The following is a 17,354-nucleotide window of genomic DNA, read 5'->3' on the forward strand; positions in this document are numbered from 1 at the left end:
CTAATTTACTGAAGTGAAGTTTTTTATTGTTCAAACTACACTGCCAGTCAGATATTTGGACACACTTTTTTATTTATATTTCCTCTTTATTTCCAAGATTATTCACACTGTAGATTCTCATATAGTAAACAAAATATACATTCAAAATAATATAAATCGTTTTTTGTTTTATTTTGTTTGTTTTTTTTGTCACTTTTGACATTTCTTGACCCTGACATGGCACAGTTGTGAAATGAAAACCATTTCAGGAGACTTTAGAAGCTCACTGAGAGGAGGCCAAGGGTTTGTAACGCTGTCAACAAAGCAAAGGGTGGCTACTTTGAGGAACTGAATATAACATATACAACTTTTTTGTCTATTTTTTTTTCTTTACTACATTCAGTACATTTGAGTCATATATTTGATGTTTACGTATCTAAAATGTAGAAAGTAACAAGCATTGAATCAGAAGGTGTTTCAAAATTTTAGCTGGTAGTATACTTTGAAAAATATGGATTTTTACACTAAACGGTATCACCTCACCACTGACTGATCTATGACATGGCATGCTTGTCTCAACAGATTTAATGCCAAACATTCCAGACAAAGCAATAACATCTCCATGGAGACCAGCTGGTGGCAGATCCTCTCCCAATATTATTTCCCCCTTGACAATAAGCAGCCGCCCAGACACCGTATTGGTCGGACTAAAATGTCTCATGAACTTCCCTCTTTTTACCGTTAATCCTCCAATAAGAACACAGATGAATAGCTCTGAGGAAGTGCACAGTGTATGCAGAGGATGGAGATGAAATTAAAGCACTGACCTAAGCAGCCATCTTTATAAGGATGCTGTGTTTATAGACGTCATAAGGACTAATGGGAGGTCATTAACTGTACTGAGCCAGTGCAGATGTGGTCAGCAACTACACAGAGCTTGTACTTAATGGTGTACCATATTTGTATGGGCGAGAAGGATTACATATGTTTGATTATTATTTAAACACACAGAAAGTTGAGTTTTATAAGTTATAAGTTGTCTATCCTGTAAACTCTTTTGACTGGCAATGGCTATAATGCATAATCTGAATCTATTTCTCGCTCTGTTTTCCTAAATACATTATTTTATTTCTGCTTAAAGATACATTTAAAATGTCTTTAAATTTCTAAACTTTATTCTAGTAACAAGAATAGACTGTATAAAGAAGTGGACTAAAGCTCACTCGTTTTTGGGATCAGGCCGAGTTTTCACTTAATTGTGTGTCATGCTTCGTGTAGTAAACATGGGGTAACGAGAACCGATTAATACCTCACAACCAGCTCCCAATTGGCAATCGTAGGTCGCAAGAATATCAAACTTGTTTTGAAATCCACTCTCATGAGGGTTTTGCAGGTTTGAAATAGTTTGTATAGTGTGAGAACATGAATCGTGAGCTGTGAACTTTTAAACTCTGCGATTTGGTCATAAAAAGTTTGAGTTGGGACTGAGTGAAACCATCGAAAATATCGCACAGTGTATAAGAGAGCGTCACATTCTCTGTAGCGTTCAGTTCCAGTCAAATAAAGCTCACAAGTCTAGCAGTTAGGGGGCGAATTTGGAGTCAAGTTAGGAATTCATTTACAGGCAAAATAGTGAAATCAAAACACTAAGATCATGTACAGTTTAAGACCAAAATGAGAAACCTCAGAATGACCGTTATGGAGAGATGGATAACATTTTTTCAATACAAAGTAAATTGGAGCCGGAGTCAGTGCTCACTTCCTATTTGGAACGTGACAGCTAGTAGGTTAGGTTGGTCCATTTATATATACAGTCTATGGTAACAAGGCGGGGTACAAAGTGGACAGCGGATATGAAAATAGAACGATTCAGAAAGTCATCAACACATTAAGGTCCTTGGAAACGAATAAAAAGCATCATACCCATAACCTCTTTGCACCCACACCTTGCTTTAGAGTATGTTTTGTTATTATTCTTCAGTCCCTCTTTCCTTAAAAGTATATTTGACAGCTATACCACACACCATAATTATTCATAAACCGCACATTTAGGAGTTCCTTCAAACCAAATCCAAGTTGACAGCTCTGATATAAAGCTTCATTTTGCATAATTCATACAACACAAAGCATTTCCAGTGAATGTATGTCTCTTTTAAACAGGCTGAGTGAGCATGCAGCCAGCAGTGAAGCAGTGGGGAGTACAGTGTGTGCCAAAGGGAGGAGAGCGGGGGATGTCCGGCAGGTTTGGGGCTGATAAGGAGCAACAAGCAGTAGCTATGTGTTAAGAGTGTAAATTAAAGAGGGAAAGAAGGCCATTTAACTGATGGAGGGTACAACACCTACTTGTCTGAGGAGGATGCTCTTGCTCTGTTTGGAATGTTCCACAGTTTGGCATAAATCTTGTAATTTCTGTCTTGGATATTTAATTTGGTAAGCCTGTTTTAAATACCTTGAAAACATGAATTCCTACTATGAGTGGGGTCACCTCTAAATTTGAGATGTCATCTGTATCTGTGAAAATAGTTTAGAAGTTTAATGCCAACCTATGGAACATTCTAGGCAAGGAAATAACATCTCCGTACAAACTAATAGTAATACATCATGAGGGTGAGTAATTCAATTCATTCACTGATTCAATTAATTCATTTTTTAATCTAATAATATTGACATTTTTTGTTTATTTAGTACCAGCCACAAGCTAGAATAGTGCCTAGGCTTCTCCCAAAAAAATAAGAATGTTAAAGAAGTAGAAGAAGTAATTTGTAGTGCTCAAAAATTGGACAGATTTTTTAACCCTTCCCTTCCCTTATGAAGTGTTATACATCCTTTTTTTTTTTTTTTTTTTCAGCACAGCCTGTTATTTCTCAATCTGCGTGCTGTAGTTGTGTCATATGGCTGTAATAAAAGCTATCAGACCTGAAATACAAATGAAACAAACAAAAAACAATAACAAAACAAAACAAAAGAAAAACGAAAAATAAAATTCACACTCTTTCACACAAACACGTAAAACAAATTTTTTGGACATAAAGAAATGTTTAAGTTAGAGCCTTAGCTACAAAAGTGCAAAATATCAAGTCTGTAAGTAAACTAAAAATATCCTTATTGCCCCAAAACAAACAAAAAGTGCAACCACCCCATTACTTTACTGGTGCCAGTCAAGGAAACAGCTCCTGTCAGGTCCAGGGCACAAATAAAAATAATAAGGGATGCACAATTATGCAGCCCAGGATGCATAATTTGCCTTTTTTTTTGAGAAATAACTGCACTTAGACTGGATTTTTCAATTGTTACGAACATAGACGCTCAGAGCAGCTGACCATCTTGATTCACTACACTCTTTGGCAAAGTTTGGGCCAATGAAAATGGATGGAGTGCATGCATTTGGCAGAAAACAAAGTTCCTATTGGACACAAATTTTCCCTACGTCATCACTCAGCATGGGTGTAATGTATGATGTATGATGATGCATGAAATATAATCAGAAAGCCTCAACTGTCAGCTTTTCAAAGAAAAAGAATAGTAAGTTTCTATCTTTTATGGTCTGTCTGGAAGGGTTAAAGTTGTCTGATAATGTCTCATGAAATTCCAATTATCTGTCAAATTGAGAAAAATGTACTCACACTAGGACTTTAACTACAGTATTTTAATCCATGATATGCAAAATCTTTTTTTTTTTTCTTACCATATAGCTTTTGCCTCAGATGCCCCACCTGCTGCCACCCACTGCATTTATTCACGCTCAGGATTGTCACAGAGATGCAGTGACCTGTACAACCTCCTTACAGTCACATCCAAACCCATTATACTTTACTGTCTTATATCCCCTCCTATGTTACACTAATCTATACATTGAATTATGCATTGTGACCGTGTAGCTGACATCTGCCTTGACAGCTGGATGACAAACCTGTGGTCACGGAGGGCGCTGTTTGTGGCATGACCATCATCTGACATTATCGCTAACAAGGACGATTCACAGGACATGATCAATTACAGCTAATCACATCAGTGCCAGTGTCCGCCTCACCATGGTCTGATAAGGAGGCTTCCCACCGCGCTTTTTGGACAGCGATACATGTTTGTGGGGGAAGATCTAACTTAATTTGGAGCGTAATGTCTTTAGCTGCTCTCAAAATAGGACGCTGCATGGATGCATTTGTCTCCGTGAGTCTGTTGTACCTGACAGCTGTGTCCAGATGAGGCGCATGCATGGGCTTTCAGTGGGCGTGGGTTGGTTTGTATTATCATAAGCTTAAAGGTGCACTGTGTAACTTTTTGGCTGGGGTCCGTCACCTGCTTGTGGGATATGTCATTGCTCTGCCTGGATTGTTCCACAGTATGACAACCCTACATTTATTCAATTGGTGGTTTTATAGCTCAAAAATACCTAGGAAAAACATACATTCTAACTGTGAGTGGGGCTGCCTCCCCACTGATCTTGTCTTGATTTGTAAGTTGGACTGGTTTGATCTCCATGAAAATAGAAAGTTTTAATGCCATACTGTGAAAAATTCCAGACAAAAGAATACCATTTCTATGGAGAAAAAACATTTCAGAGCCCTCCAACCAGAGAAGTTACACAGTACAACCTTAAACTAGCATGATACATTTTCAAAGAGGTATTGGTTTATAGTCAGGGAGCCAAAGTCTCAAAAGCTCAATAAAATGGACTGAACCTGACATGGTGTGCCATACATTTTATGTGTGTGTTTTTTGTTTTTGTTTTTGTTAACTTTGACCCTAAGGACCAATAATTGGAGGGTCTGCTCTTCTGGAAATATCTAAAAAAAAAGTGGCCATTTTAGTGTGTACTGAAAAATTTCCTGAAATCCTCAGTGGGTTAGGTAAGCTGTCAATAAATGCATTTCAGATGCAAAGAACACATATGGTGAAAACACTGATTGAAAAAAATCTTTTTAAAAACACATTTCTATATGATTTTGGCTCAATTTAATGCCAAAAAAAAAATATTTTCATCTTTACCTCAGTAGCAATCAACTATTCCTCGAAGTTATGACACCAGCTAATATGCCATTCTTTTCACCAAACAGTATAGTCATTCCAGAGAAAAAAATATATAAAAATCGAACCAAAATCAATGGATCTGTGATTATTTCATTACTAGTTGGTGATCAACAGGCCCAGAACCTCAATAGAATATTAGGCTGCTCTCAACATTCCGAAATGCACACTGGATGTATATGTGTGTGTATATATATATATATATATAGAATCATAAAGAAATGTGAGAAACATTCTGGTACATGGTTAAAGATCCTATATCACACAAAATTGACTCGTGAGCTTTAAGCCATGTCAGAATGTTGTTACCACATCAAAAACATACTTGGAGTTGTGTTTTGTTTCATTCACATGTTTGAGTAATCCTTTATTATTAATCTGTCTACATTTCCAAAGCTCAGAATGCTCTGTTCCACCTTGTGATGTCATGAAGAGGTAGTTTTCAAGTAAACAGTGTCTGATCAGGTCAGCCCTAAGTGGTTGCACATTAACAATAAATAAATGCACACTTAAGCTTGCATTTATTAATGGCATCCATTAGCAGTATTTCTATGACAGTTATTCTCTTGATACTTTACGAAGAAGACTTGACAATAACATCTCTGTACTGTTAAAAAAAAAAGGAAAAGGGGAAAAAAAACTCCACTCTTAATCAAGAACCCACACACTTACTTTCTTGCAAGGTACGGTTCTATAAAACATGTGTGAAATGTCTGAAAAGTGACTGAGCATCACTAGTTGTGTCACCTCTTTGATGCTGGAGCTGTTGCGAATTGTTTTAGGACATGATTTTCTCAGAAGACAGTCCATCATGTTTTCCCATTAAACCTCTACATATTTCATGTGATCCTCCGCCGTGTGATTCCTGTTTGTTTAGCTGCCCAGAGACCTTCAAAGACCGGCTTGGATAGGATAAAGCTTGCGTATTTTGCAATCAGTGTGAAGTATAGTTGACAGTAGCAGGTTGTGTATTTAATATAATTGCAAATTTACTATTCAGACTTGGCATTTTCCTGCTAAATATTTAACTGTAATCGGGTTGTTGTTTTGACTGCTTTTCATGCAGCTTCAGTGCCTGTCGTATAAAGTGTATGTAGTGATGTAGAAATAAAGCATATATTTCATTCTGACAAGTTGAATAAGATTTAATTTGGCTGTCTACAATGTTTTGCTTTCCAAGTGTCTCAAAATAAGAGCTTGCAGACGGTGAACGCAGTTAGGCTTTCAAAACAGTGAAATTTATCAGAAGACATAAGAAAAGTTGGGATAACACACAGCATACAAACTCAGTATGTCAGGGTTTCTGCTGAAGATATGAAATGTGGAAGGTGTAGAGGTGTAATGATGTCCAAGTCTCACGATACGATATCGTCACGTATGAACTTCACCGTACAGTATTTATTGCGATATTTTGTGGAGGCTAACAAAACTGTTAATATGCTACTTTTTCCTCTTAAAATGCCTTGACAAGACTTAATCCAAAGAACGACTTAAAAGTGCTTAGAACTGTTATTTCTGAATATGAACTGGAGCAAAGGATCATGGTCTATGTAGTTCCCTCTGTCTTTTTTTTTTTAGCTCTTGCCGCACCATAACTCTTCATTTAAGCAAAGAGACTTGTAATCTGATATATTGTGATGGTCCACAATATTATTGTGAGGACTTTGACGATACAGTATCACAATATTTGGGTTATAGTATTAAATATTTGACAGCCATTGCTAATGTAAATATTGATGTCTTTTGTAGCTTTAATTATAATTACTTTATTATATATAGAAATGTTGCATATCTCCAAAAGAACAACTGCGACATTAGCAATTTTTAAGGTTTTATATTATGGAAAATTGACTATTGTGAGGTCTGAGGTTATAATGTTGTTACCTTAAAAAGGTCTGTTCCACCTTATGAGGTCATGAAGTGATAGTTTTCAAGTTAATAGCTACCTTTACCTTTAGTTTAGTAGAGACTGGCAATTCCAGCTCAGCCTAAATATGTAGGATTTGTGTGTTAAACATGTGTGAATGAAACAAAACACAGCTCTAGGTATGTTTTTGATGAGGAAACAACATTATAACATGAATCATGAATCAAAAAGTATTCTGATAGACTTTTCAAAACAGTGTAAGAGTAGATACTACAGCTGCTTTCACCATTTTAAATCATCTAGAGTTGCAGTGCACTAATTATACAGTTCATCTCGGGTCCATCAGAACATGTCTCCTTGGTCTGTTATCAGTTTGTCCCTGTCCTGTGCTGGCCCTCTCTAACCCCCCCTCCCCTCTCTCTGTCTCTCCTGTGTGTGCAGTGTGTGTGGGCGCCCTGGACGTGACCGTGTCCCAGAGCAGTGTGCAGGTGGCTCGGGGCCAAGCTGCCGTCCTGCCCTGCTCCTTCACCACCAGCGCCGCACTCAACAACCTCAACATCATCTGGATGGTCATCCCGCTGTCCAACGCCAACCAGCCCGAGCAGGTACGTCACTCAGCCTGTGCTGCACTGTGACAAACAACAAGAACGTGTACTGTCTCATAGATCTAAACCAGTGGCTCTTAAACCTTTCACACTAAATACTACAAAGATTTAGCACCAGGTCTAAATCAAGGTCTAATCTAAGGCTACAGCAGGTCAAAAAGTAGAATACATCATTTCCACTGTAGTCATAAACAAGACATTATCCAAAGGAAGACATTAAAGTGAGTAAAATGAACTCTAAATTAGGCAAACTCAAGACTGAAGAGCTGTCCAAGTACCACAGTTTGAGAAACACAGATCTAGACTACTGTAAATAAGTAATACTCAACTTACTATTACTAACTATAAAGAAAGCAGTATTTTTTGCTTGTCCTATTTCATGCATTACTCGGGTATTACACATATTTAAAGAGACAGGTTCTGTCCTAACCTGCCTTAATGGCGGCATGGTAGCTGAGTAGCCCAGGCAGAGTTTGCATATTCTCCCTGTGTTTAGGTGGGTTTCTTCTGGGCACTCCCTCATCAACCTAAAACATGTACTATAGGTAAAAATCGGTCAAAAGTTTTTGAACCTACCTATACCTATGAAATCCTAATTTTTCCAGTTATTTATTGCAATTCAAGTTGTGCAAGTCCAATGAAGAGCTTGAAATGGTACAAAAGTGAGTACTGAACAGGCAGAGGTTAAAAAAAAACAAAAACAAAAAAACAAGTCCAACCTATGCTAAAACTACCTCAGGAAAAAAAGAACAAGATGGTGAGCTTGAAAACATGGAGTGGCCAGCACAGTCTCCAGACTTAAACCCCATCGAACTGGTTTTGGGATGAACTGGACAAGAAGAGTGAAGCAACCTACAAGTGCCACACATTTATGATATTTCTGCAACAGACTTGGGAAGAAATTTCTGAAGGATATTTGATTTATATTGTAAAAAGAATCCCACGAGTGTGTTCAGCTTTTATATCTGCCAAAGGTGGACACTTTCATGAATCAAAAGTTTAGAATACGTTTTGGTCAACAGTAAACAGTCAACAGTAAAAAACTGGAAAAAGTGTGGTGTTCTATAACTTTTGACCGGTAGTATAAGTAGTCCAGACCAAGTCTAACTCAAGATGTAAAGATAGGTCCCCTGCTGTGCCCACAGTGCTATAGACATGGTTTGAAACACAGGCAACTTTGAACACTGAAATAAGAAGCTAAAGCTATATGGACTCTAAAACCACAAAGGAACAACTCTTGGACAAAATGGTCTCACCTCATGACATCACCTGGTGGAGCATTGGCTTTTGACCTCTTGAGAATGTCTTCTAAAAATATAAACATAACCAACTAATTTAGGGTCAGTATAATTTTCTTGTTGGGTTTTACAGTGCCTCTCCCCCATTCCCATATGCTCATATTACGTTGTTTTTCACCATCACTGTACATGCATCATGTGGATGTCCTGCCAACATGTCAGTCCAAACAGGTACAAAATGACTGTTAGATGATAAGGTGTGATCAGACAGAGCACCAAGAGACAAAGAAATGGGCCAAAATGACTTGAATTGAGCTTTTAAACACTGGAGCATTCACACAATGCATCTACAGCACTGTGTACAAAGTAGCGTCCACTGCCCTATAAGCTAACACGGGATATTGATCGCATTGGTGACGTGACTAATGTTAATATTGTCACAGAAGTACTGATCGATCATTGTCTCTGGAATTGGATAAACATAGCTTGACTCATGCAAATGTATCTGGTTTTCAAAGAACAGTCTATAACATCGGGCACACTGCAACTGCAACTTTATTTATTACACACTTTAAAAACAACATAAAATGACTAAATTTCTACAAAACATAACAATTAAAAACTATTAAAAAACAATAAAACAGCAAATGTTTCAACCAAGAATCTAAAAAAACCCCAAAACTATCTGATAAAATGTCAATATCTCAAATTGCGCTGTGTAACTTTTTGGTTTGGGTTTGTCTCTTACTTGTTTTTATAAATATGTAAATTCTCTGCCTGGAATGTTCCACAGTATGACATTAAACAGCTCTACCTTACTTTTTTTTTTTTTTTTAATTACAGGTGGTTTTAGAGCTTCAAAATACCTAGGGTCGCCTCTCCACAAATTTGACCTGTACCTTGGTCTGCTTTGGTCTCCATGAAGATAGAAATGTTTACTACCATACTGTGAAAGATCCCAGACAAAACAATAGCATCTCCATGAAGAAAAGCATTTGGCGGACTCTCCACTGGAAAAGTTACACAATGTACCTTTAAGAAGAGATTTAAAAACAGTACAGAGGAGGCCTGTCTAATGTGCAGAGGCAGTTTCCTTCACAGTTTTGGCTCTGCCCCATTTGTGCCTTTGATTTGTAAAAAGAAATTAAAACACAGCAGCTGTCAGTGCATCGCTATAAGACAAAGAAGAAAAAATGTAACGTGCCCTATTGGCTTTGGTTCATCTGATCACACCTTGCTGATATCAGTAGAAGCAGCTAGAGCATGGTGACCTTTGAGGTGTAGTATATGTCACTGTGTTAAATCACTAGAACAAATGTCATGTGTCTTTTCTCTTTGTAAAATATCTGCTGTTGTTTCTGTACAAAGGAAAAAGAAAAGATTTACTGAGCTGTGAAGTGAACTCAATTGTATTCAAATTTGTATTGAACGAGAAACTGTGGTTATTTTTAGTTCTGGAGGTATTACAATAGTGGATCATGCAACAAAATCTAAATGTCCACTTCATACATTACACTGTGAGGAGAAAGAAGCACACAACCAGTCAATCTTTTGCAGGATGCGCTAAAGCAACTTGAAAATATAGTGAAAAACACCCTCCAAACATGTCAATTTAATTATTTTATGTTGGCCCAAAGCAATTTGATTAAAAGATGATCTATTTAAATATATACAATACATTGAAATATTTATTGTATATATTTGTCTATCTACATCTCCAAAGCTCAATATGCTCTTTTCTACGTTGTGATGTCATGAAGTGGTACTTTTCAAGTTAACAGTTTAACCTTCAGTTCAGTCAAGATGTAGCCTGATTCATCAGATGGTTTCACTTCGCGGAAACCGTCTGATCTTGCAGCATTAGGATTCATTCGCTCGACGGTAGGTGGGTACTTTGTTATTTAACCAATCGCTGCTATTTGGTCGTGACGTATGTAAAGCGCCAAATCCCCTAGGAAGAAGGGCAAAAACGTCTTTCCCCTTTCATAAAATTCACAAAACATTCTCTGTGTTCCGGCTTTAAATCCTCGATCTTGGGAATCATTGCCAACACAGAATGTATGGCTTCGTCTACATCTCGACCGCTTTGTTTACCGTTGTGCTGTACCGCAAAAAGGATCCAGACAGGTGCTTGAGTTTGATATCATGGCTTCACAGCTCTTTGCTGATTGGCCGGGGAGTGGTCTACATCTTCCGGGGTTCTTGCAAACCGTCTAATGCATTCCGATTAATGATCTAGTCGCTGGAGAGAAATGAAATTGAGCGGAGCCATTAGGTGGTGCCAGTCTGGCTAGTCAAGATGGGCAATCAGGGCTGAAATTATCCAGATGATTCTACTGAAGGTGTATGAAGTTTAAAAAACACAGTGGAGCGCTTCTTGTCTTACCATATGACATCACAAGGTGGAACAGTGTTTTGTTTTTTTAAGAGTCACACTCAGCCTAAATATGCAGGCGTGAATAAAAAAAATAACATAATACGGGCTTAGTAGGGGCCCTTTAAATATTCTCAAAATTTGTTTCATTCTTGTAAAACTTTTTATTGTGGTGAGAGATTTTTCACTGTGATAGACTACACACAGAAATCTTAACTGTAAAACAAATCAGTACTTCATGACCATGTAATGAGCAAATCCCATTCAAGTATCTTCACCTTGTACATACTTTCACTTTCACCCACAAAGTTGATCTTTACTCCTTTACTCTCAGCACTCAGCCCATATCTGCGTTCTTTCTCTCACCTCCTCTCTCTCGGCTCTGACCCTCTCCCCTCTTCCTCGTCTGTGGTTCCATTTGGCTGGTTTAAGTACAGCTGCGGGCCTGATCCGCTCACCTGCCTCCCTCCACTTTGAACCAACAAATCCAAATAATAAAATCATCTTCTGCACTAATTACTGCTCGCTCACTACGGGCTGTATAACGCAGATGTTCTCTTCTCGCTCACACAGAAAGAGGAAGAGGCAGAGACCAGTGTCAGGCAAAGGAGCTGCTGGTCCATGCGTGCACGCGAAGCTTATTTATATTTACTGGCATGATCGTGAACAGTGTAAAAAGATATATGCATAATTGACACATAGGCAGTCACACAGCTCACTGGGTTATCTGTACACCTGTGGTAAAGCTATATAAATATACAGTGGTTTTGCCTAGGCTAATGTGAATGTAATCATGTCACGTATACATGGGTGAGAGCTGGTGATCTGCTCAAAACAGCTGATTCGTGTTTTCATGCCATAGGTTCATTGTACAGCGTAAGGTAAGATTGCATAACACTTAAGAGCGAAGTATAGTTCTATGTTGACTCAACGCACACTGCCGCCGTTGCCTTGTCACAATCGTTTTTGATTTATGGATCTGCGATAAGGTCTATACACCGTGATCGTGGGCGTCTGTGTCCCTTATTGTCTGTGTTGCTTCCCCCTTATGTCTGTGTCATTTTTGACTCTTAGTTAAAAATTTTGGAGGTGCACATTGGTCGATGCAGATGCTCTGCAGAGGGGGTTCACGGCGATGCAGACTCTCTGCATCGTGACACCAACGATTTTACGCATGACCATAAATTGGGCTTCGGATATAACTGTATATTATGTATTGCAATGCCCATGTTTTTGGTACAGTGTTGTGAAAAACAGAAAGAAAGATTTAAAAAAGGCATCAAATAAATGAATGAATTACTAATCTTAAAGGTGCACCATGTAACGTTCTGGTATAGGGTCCGCCACCTGCTTGTCTCCATGTGAATGTTTTGCTTTGTCTAGAATGTTCCACATTATGGCATTAAACTCATCTATTTCCATGAAGACAAGCCCACAATTAGCCTGATTCATCAGCCAGTTTCTACGAAGTCTGACCTTGCATCATTAGAATTCGTTTGCTTGATGGTAGGCGGGTGCTTTTTTCATTTAACCAATCGCTGCCGTTTGGTCGTGACGTATGTAATGTGCCGCTATTGAGGCTAACTGGTATATTAAACTTCTCCCAAATTCCGTAGGAAGAAGGGCAATAACGTCTTTCCCCTTGATAAAATTTACCAAACACTCTCTTTGTTCCAGCTTTAAATCTTCAATCTCAGGAATTGTTGCCAACACAGAATGTATGACTCTTCGCTGATTGGCTGGTGCCTGAATTCGCATTTCCGGGAGTTTTGCGAACCTTCTAGTAGTGTATTCTTATTTCCTAGTTGCTGGAGAGAAATTTAATTCAGTGGAGGCACTAGGTGGCACCAGCCTGACTAGCCCAGAATGCCTCCAAGCCAAGTTACAGGTCAGATTTTTGCACTATTTTTGAGCACTAAAACAACTGTAATAAATGCAATATAAATTAGTTCAACGCCATATGGTGAAACCTTTCAGGAAAAACAATAATATCTCCAAGGAAATAAGTTTGTGGTGAACCCCCTATACCAGAAAAGTGCACTTTTATATCTTGTGTAGTGAAAAAGCTGAGTGCTTTATTTTACTTTTTACTCATTTTACCCATTTGTAATAATAAAGGAATTTTATTTTTGTAATCAGCGAGCCTTTGACATGTTATGACAGTAAGAGGCTGATCTTGTATTTTAATGACCATATTTAATGAGTGATTTTGTTAAGCCCTGTGAGGTGACTGCTGTTGTGATTTTGGGCTATAAAAAAAAAAGTAGTATATTTAAATCTAACTTCCTCCCTCTCACAAAGCCCATTTCTAGTATTAATATGCATTTAAAACTGCTTTTTAGAAGGTAAAGAGAAGCAGTGGGTGATCTCTAATGCACAATAGTATCCACTCTCATTTAAACTTCACACTTCAGGGACATATTAAATAATTTCGTTCCAAGTTTGCAATCGATAGGTAAGAATATATTACATTAAATTACTCATCAAAAGTTAGGTGTTGTAGCCTAACTTAACTTGAAATAAATCCCATAGTGCAATTAGTTTCAGATGTGGCAAAAATAGATCTAAAATATATATCTAGGGCATTGTAATACAGTGATGCTAATAAAAGTGAATCTACTACAAAGATAAAACATTGTATTTGTTTTTACTGTCTGGCTTGCTGTATTGTTTTGCCAGCTGGTTTAATAGACTTAGACAAACTTAATTGATCCAAAAGGGAAATTACTTGGCCACAGTAGCATACACATGACAATAATAACAAAGATAAAAAATAAGTGGTGATAAATTCTAAATAATTAAAGTAGAAAAAAGTGAAAGATGTAATATACAGAAGACAGTAGTAATAGTAATTTACATTATGTCAGAGAAGAACTGTTTTATCAGATCGGAAGTTGCCAATCTCTACTAAGCGAATGGTAAAAAGTAGCTGCTAACTTGAAAACTACCACTTCATGACATCACAAGGTGGAACAAAGCATTTCGAGCTTTGGAGATGTAGATAGACTAATAATGCAGGGTTACTCAAACATGTGTGAATGAAACAAAACACCACGCCAGGTATGTTTTTGAGGAGATAAAAGGATTACAACATGCTCACAAGAGACAATTCTGCATAATATAGGATCTTTAAAGGTTCATCATGTAACTTTTCTCCATGGAGATGTTATTGCTTTGTCTGGATTGCTTCGCAGTAGAGTATTAAACCTGTTTATCTTCATGGAGACCAAACCAGACCAAGCTACAGGTCAGATCTGTGGAGAGGCAACCCTACCCACTAGGGGTGTGCAAAAATATTTAAATATTGATATATCGTATCACTTAATGTGGTGATACGGTATTGATATTGCAGGCTGCTGTATTGATATCGCCAAGAGTATTTTTTGGTATATTTTACTGAATTATTTTGTTACAGTTCTACACTTTTGTTGCTTGTTGGGAAAAAGGAAACTTGTTTATGAGACACATTTGACATATTCATTGTTTTGATGATTAAAATGTTTGTGTTTCATATGAACGTTGCACAAGAAGTGGTTTAACAAAGACATGATTTAGCCATTATTTTTTACTGAACTGTATCGAATCGACTTGAAATATATGTATCAAATCGAAAGCTCACTGTATCATGATATGTATTGTATCGTGGACTATGTATCGAGGTATGTATCATATCGACAACTTCTTAATGATACCCAGCCTTAATGCTCACAGTCAGAATGCCTGTTTTTCATAGCATTTTTGAGCTCTAAACCCACCCGTAATTGAATAAATATAAGATAATGTCATAGTGCGGAACATTCCAAGCAGAGCAATGACATATCCATAGAAACAAGCACATGACGGACCTTCTACCAGTTACACGAAGCACCTTTTACACATGTACAGTCTCCATGTTCATATATCTCATCTGTGCATTGTCACTGTATGGCCCTGACTGCACTTGCATGTAACCTGTGCTTCTCCAGCCCCATTACAGATTTGATGTGCGTTCAGTGAGGTGGGCGCTGACAAATGAAGTGGCTCACGTACAAGGTCATTTTAGTGGAAGCCAACGTCTCCCGTGATTAAAGTTGATGCTCAAACCCATTAAGAATTAACTCAACACAAGTCTGTCACGACCTGCATTAGCGGCTCCCCCAGACCACTCACTCACACTATTAAATCTTCTCACTTTATGTACCGTGGTATTATATAGGCCTTGATATACGACGCAAGTCATTAGACACTTGACAACTTCTCAGACACGCTTGTTCTATGTAACCCCATAATCACAATATATGTTTTGTCACCATGTCTTAATGTAACCCGGGACTTAAGAGCCTGTATATTATGGGCTGTATAATGTGAGTGGGAAAGTGTGGCGGGGCATCTGGAGTGTGTCATTGTAGGTTTAGATATCGCAGCTGACAGTTACATAAACAATGCAGGGTGTTGTTTCAGTGTGAGCTTGTCTTGATGGTCTACTATTTATAGGGACATAAAATAAAGAGGTTTTATTTGGTTTTAAGAGGTTGGATGCTAAGTTGCAGAGTGGTTAGCTTATAGTCTGTCTCTCACAAATAAGACTTAGTGTACAGGAAGTTAGGAAAAGGCATACATATAGGATTTATATCTAACAGGAAGTATTATCACCATGAATGAACTCTTCAAAGAATACACCCGCTAATCATGATTATGTAACCCATATGAGACAATGGACCACTAAGTCTGTGCATGTAATCTAATTGTAAAACCAACATTGTCCAGTAGAGTGTGCTGTTAAGGTCTGAGTAAACTGAGGCCCCGTTTACACATACATGGGTATATTTGAGTCATTTCCCTTCGTTTGTACCCAATCTTTTACACGCAAACTGCGAAATTCGCTTCTGAAAATGAATCTTTCTAAAACCTCCAGCAAGAGTGGAGATTCTGGAAAACTATGGTTTGACGTTTACATGTTAAGTGAGATAAACAGTGAGTTTTAGGAGCTGATGCACCAAAAGTGTGACCAGTGTTTCCCTTTTGCTCTGATGATGATGATGGAAGCATTCAGAGCAGCAGTGGCATTTCTTCTGGTGCAAACACTTTTCATGTGTTTGCATTTGCACACACAGCTGATGTTTCATATCGATGACCAGAGACGAATGAGGCTCGGAGGTCAGCAATTTTGCCACTTCTTTAACATATCTGTGGTGAGGCAACCACACTCAGTAATGCACATTTTTCTTGAGTAATACTTACAACTGTAATGAAATAAATGCTTCAGGTTTGAATCTAATCCAGGTGCCGCCCAGAGGCATTGGCATAGTTATGATGGTGCTCGATGGCGTATTTATGCAGATTCATGTAAACAAAACCTTTTTTGAAAACAATGCTGTGTGTGCACGATGTTATTTTGGAAATGGAAATTTCTCAGTATACCCAGCTATGTGTAAACTTAGCCTGAGTAAACTTCTCAATAACATTATGGCTTTTTAAGATGTTTGCAATTTTGTAGTTTAGTTAAAACTGCATTTCCCAAATTTTCACTTTTAAATACTAAATTTTGGTTTTACCTACAAAACTTCACATTACTTGCGACAGAATCAGGCTACTGCACACTGTCTGCATCTAGTTGTAGAACATTGTAGAAAGATCTGTGTGTTGTTCTACGACAGGGGATGAGGGATGAGAGCTGATTCTAAACCATATACCCAAAGCATGTGAACATGAGTACTAGTGTGAAAGGGTTTGTTTAAGCTATAACTCTGTCATTATATTTGGAAAAGCCTACCTAATTCGTCCTTTCACTGTTTGAAAATCGAATAATTATGATAAAGCTTTTGTATCTTGTCTGTTGCCCTGCGAAGTTATCAATCAATCGTGACATTTATTTCAACACACTTTGTAAAAGTGTTGCTATGACTTTGGTTACCTTAAATCCTCCCATTTGCAGCTTTTCCCCTCATAATTCTCTTAGTTATTTGTCTTTTGTACGCCCCTGTGATTATGACCACCATCCATGGAAATTGCTGCTCATTTAGTATCTGTTGTTTGGCCTATTTAACCTCTAAGCCTATTACACTAGTTTTCAAAAGACTGTTTATATGAATCACTCATAGAGATTATATATAGTTGTTATATGGAGTAGATGGGTATCCTATGTGTTACCTGTGTCTGGGTGCCATGTTTTCTCTCATAATCTGTCCATCAGACTGTATTGTGATTACATGAGCTGACCTCTCCTCCACAGAGCTAGTAGGTGTGATATAATCCCTCTCTCACACACAAACACACACACGCACACA

General features: G+C 37.9%; 1 protein-coding gene across 1 annotated transcript in view; it reads left to right on the forward strand.

The window, feature by feature from the left end:
- Positions 1 to 17,354, forward strand: part of igsf11 (immunoglobulin superfamily member 11) — a 230,988-nt gene that overhangs the window by 192,774 nt on the left and 20,860 nt on the right. The window contains exon 2 of the mRNA XM_055147792.1: positions 7,313 to 7,476. Within this exon, the coding sequence (XP_055003767.1) occupies positions 7,313 to 7,476 (164 nt within the window). The remainder of the gene's footprint in view (positions 1 to 7,312; positions 7,477 to 17,354) is intronic.

Source organism: Boleophthalmus pectinirostris, unplaced genomic scaffold, assembly GCF_026225935.1.
Source record: "Boleophthalmus pectinirostris isolate CB_2022bp ecotype Guang Dong unplaced genomic scaffold, ASM2622593v1 HiC_scaffold_9, whole genome shotgun sequence".
NCBI lineage: Eukaryota > Metazoa > Chordata > Actinopteri > Gobiiformes > Gobiidae > Boleophthalmus > Boleophthalmus pectinirostris.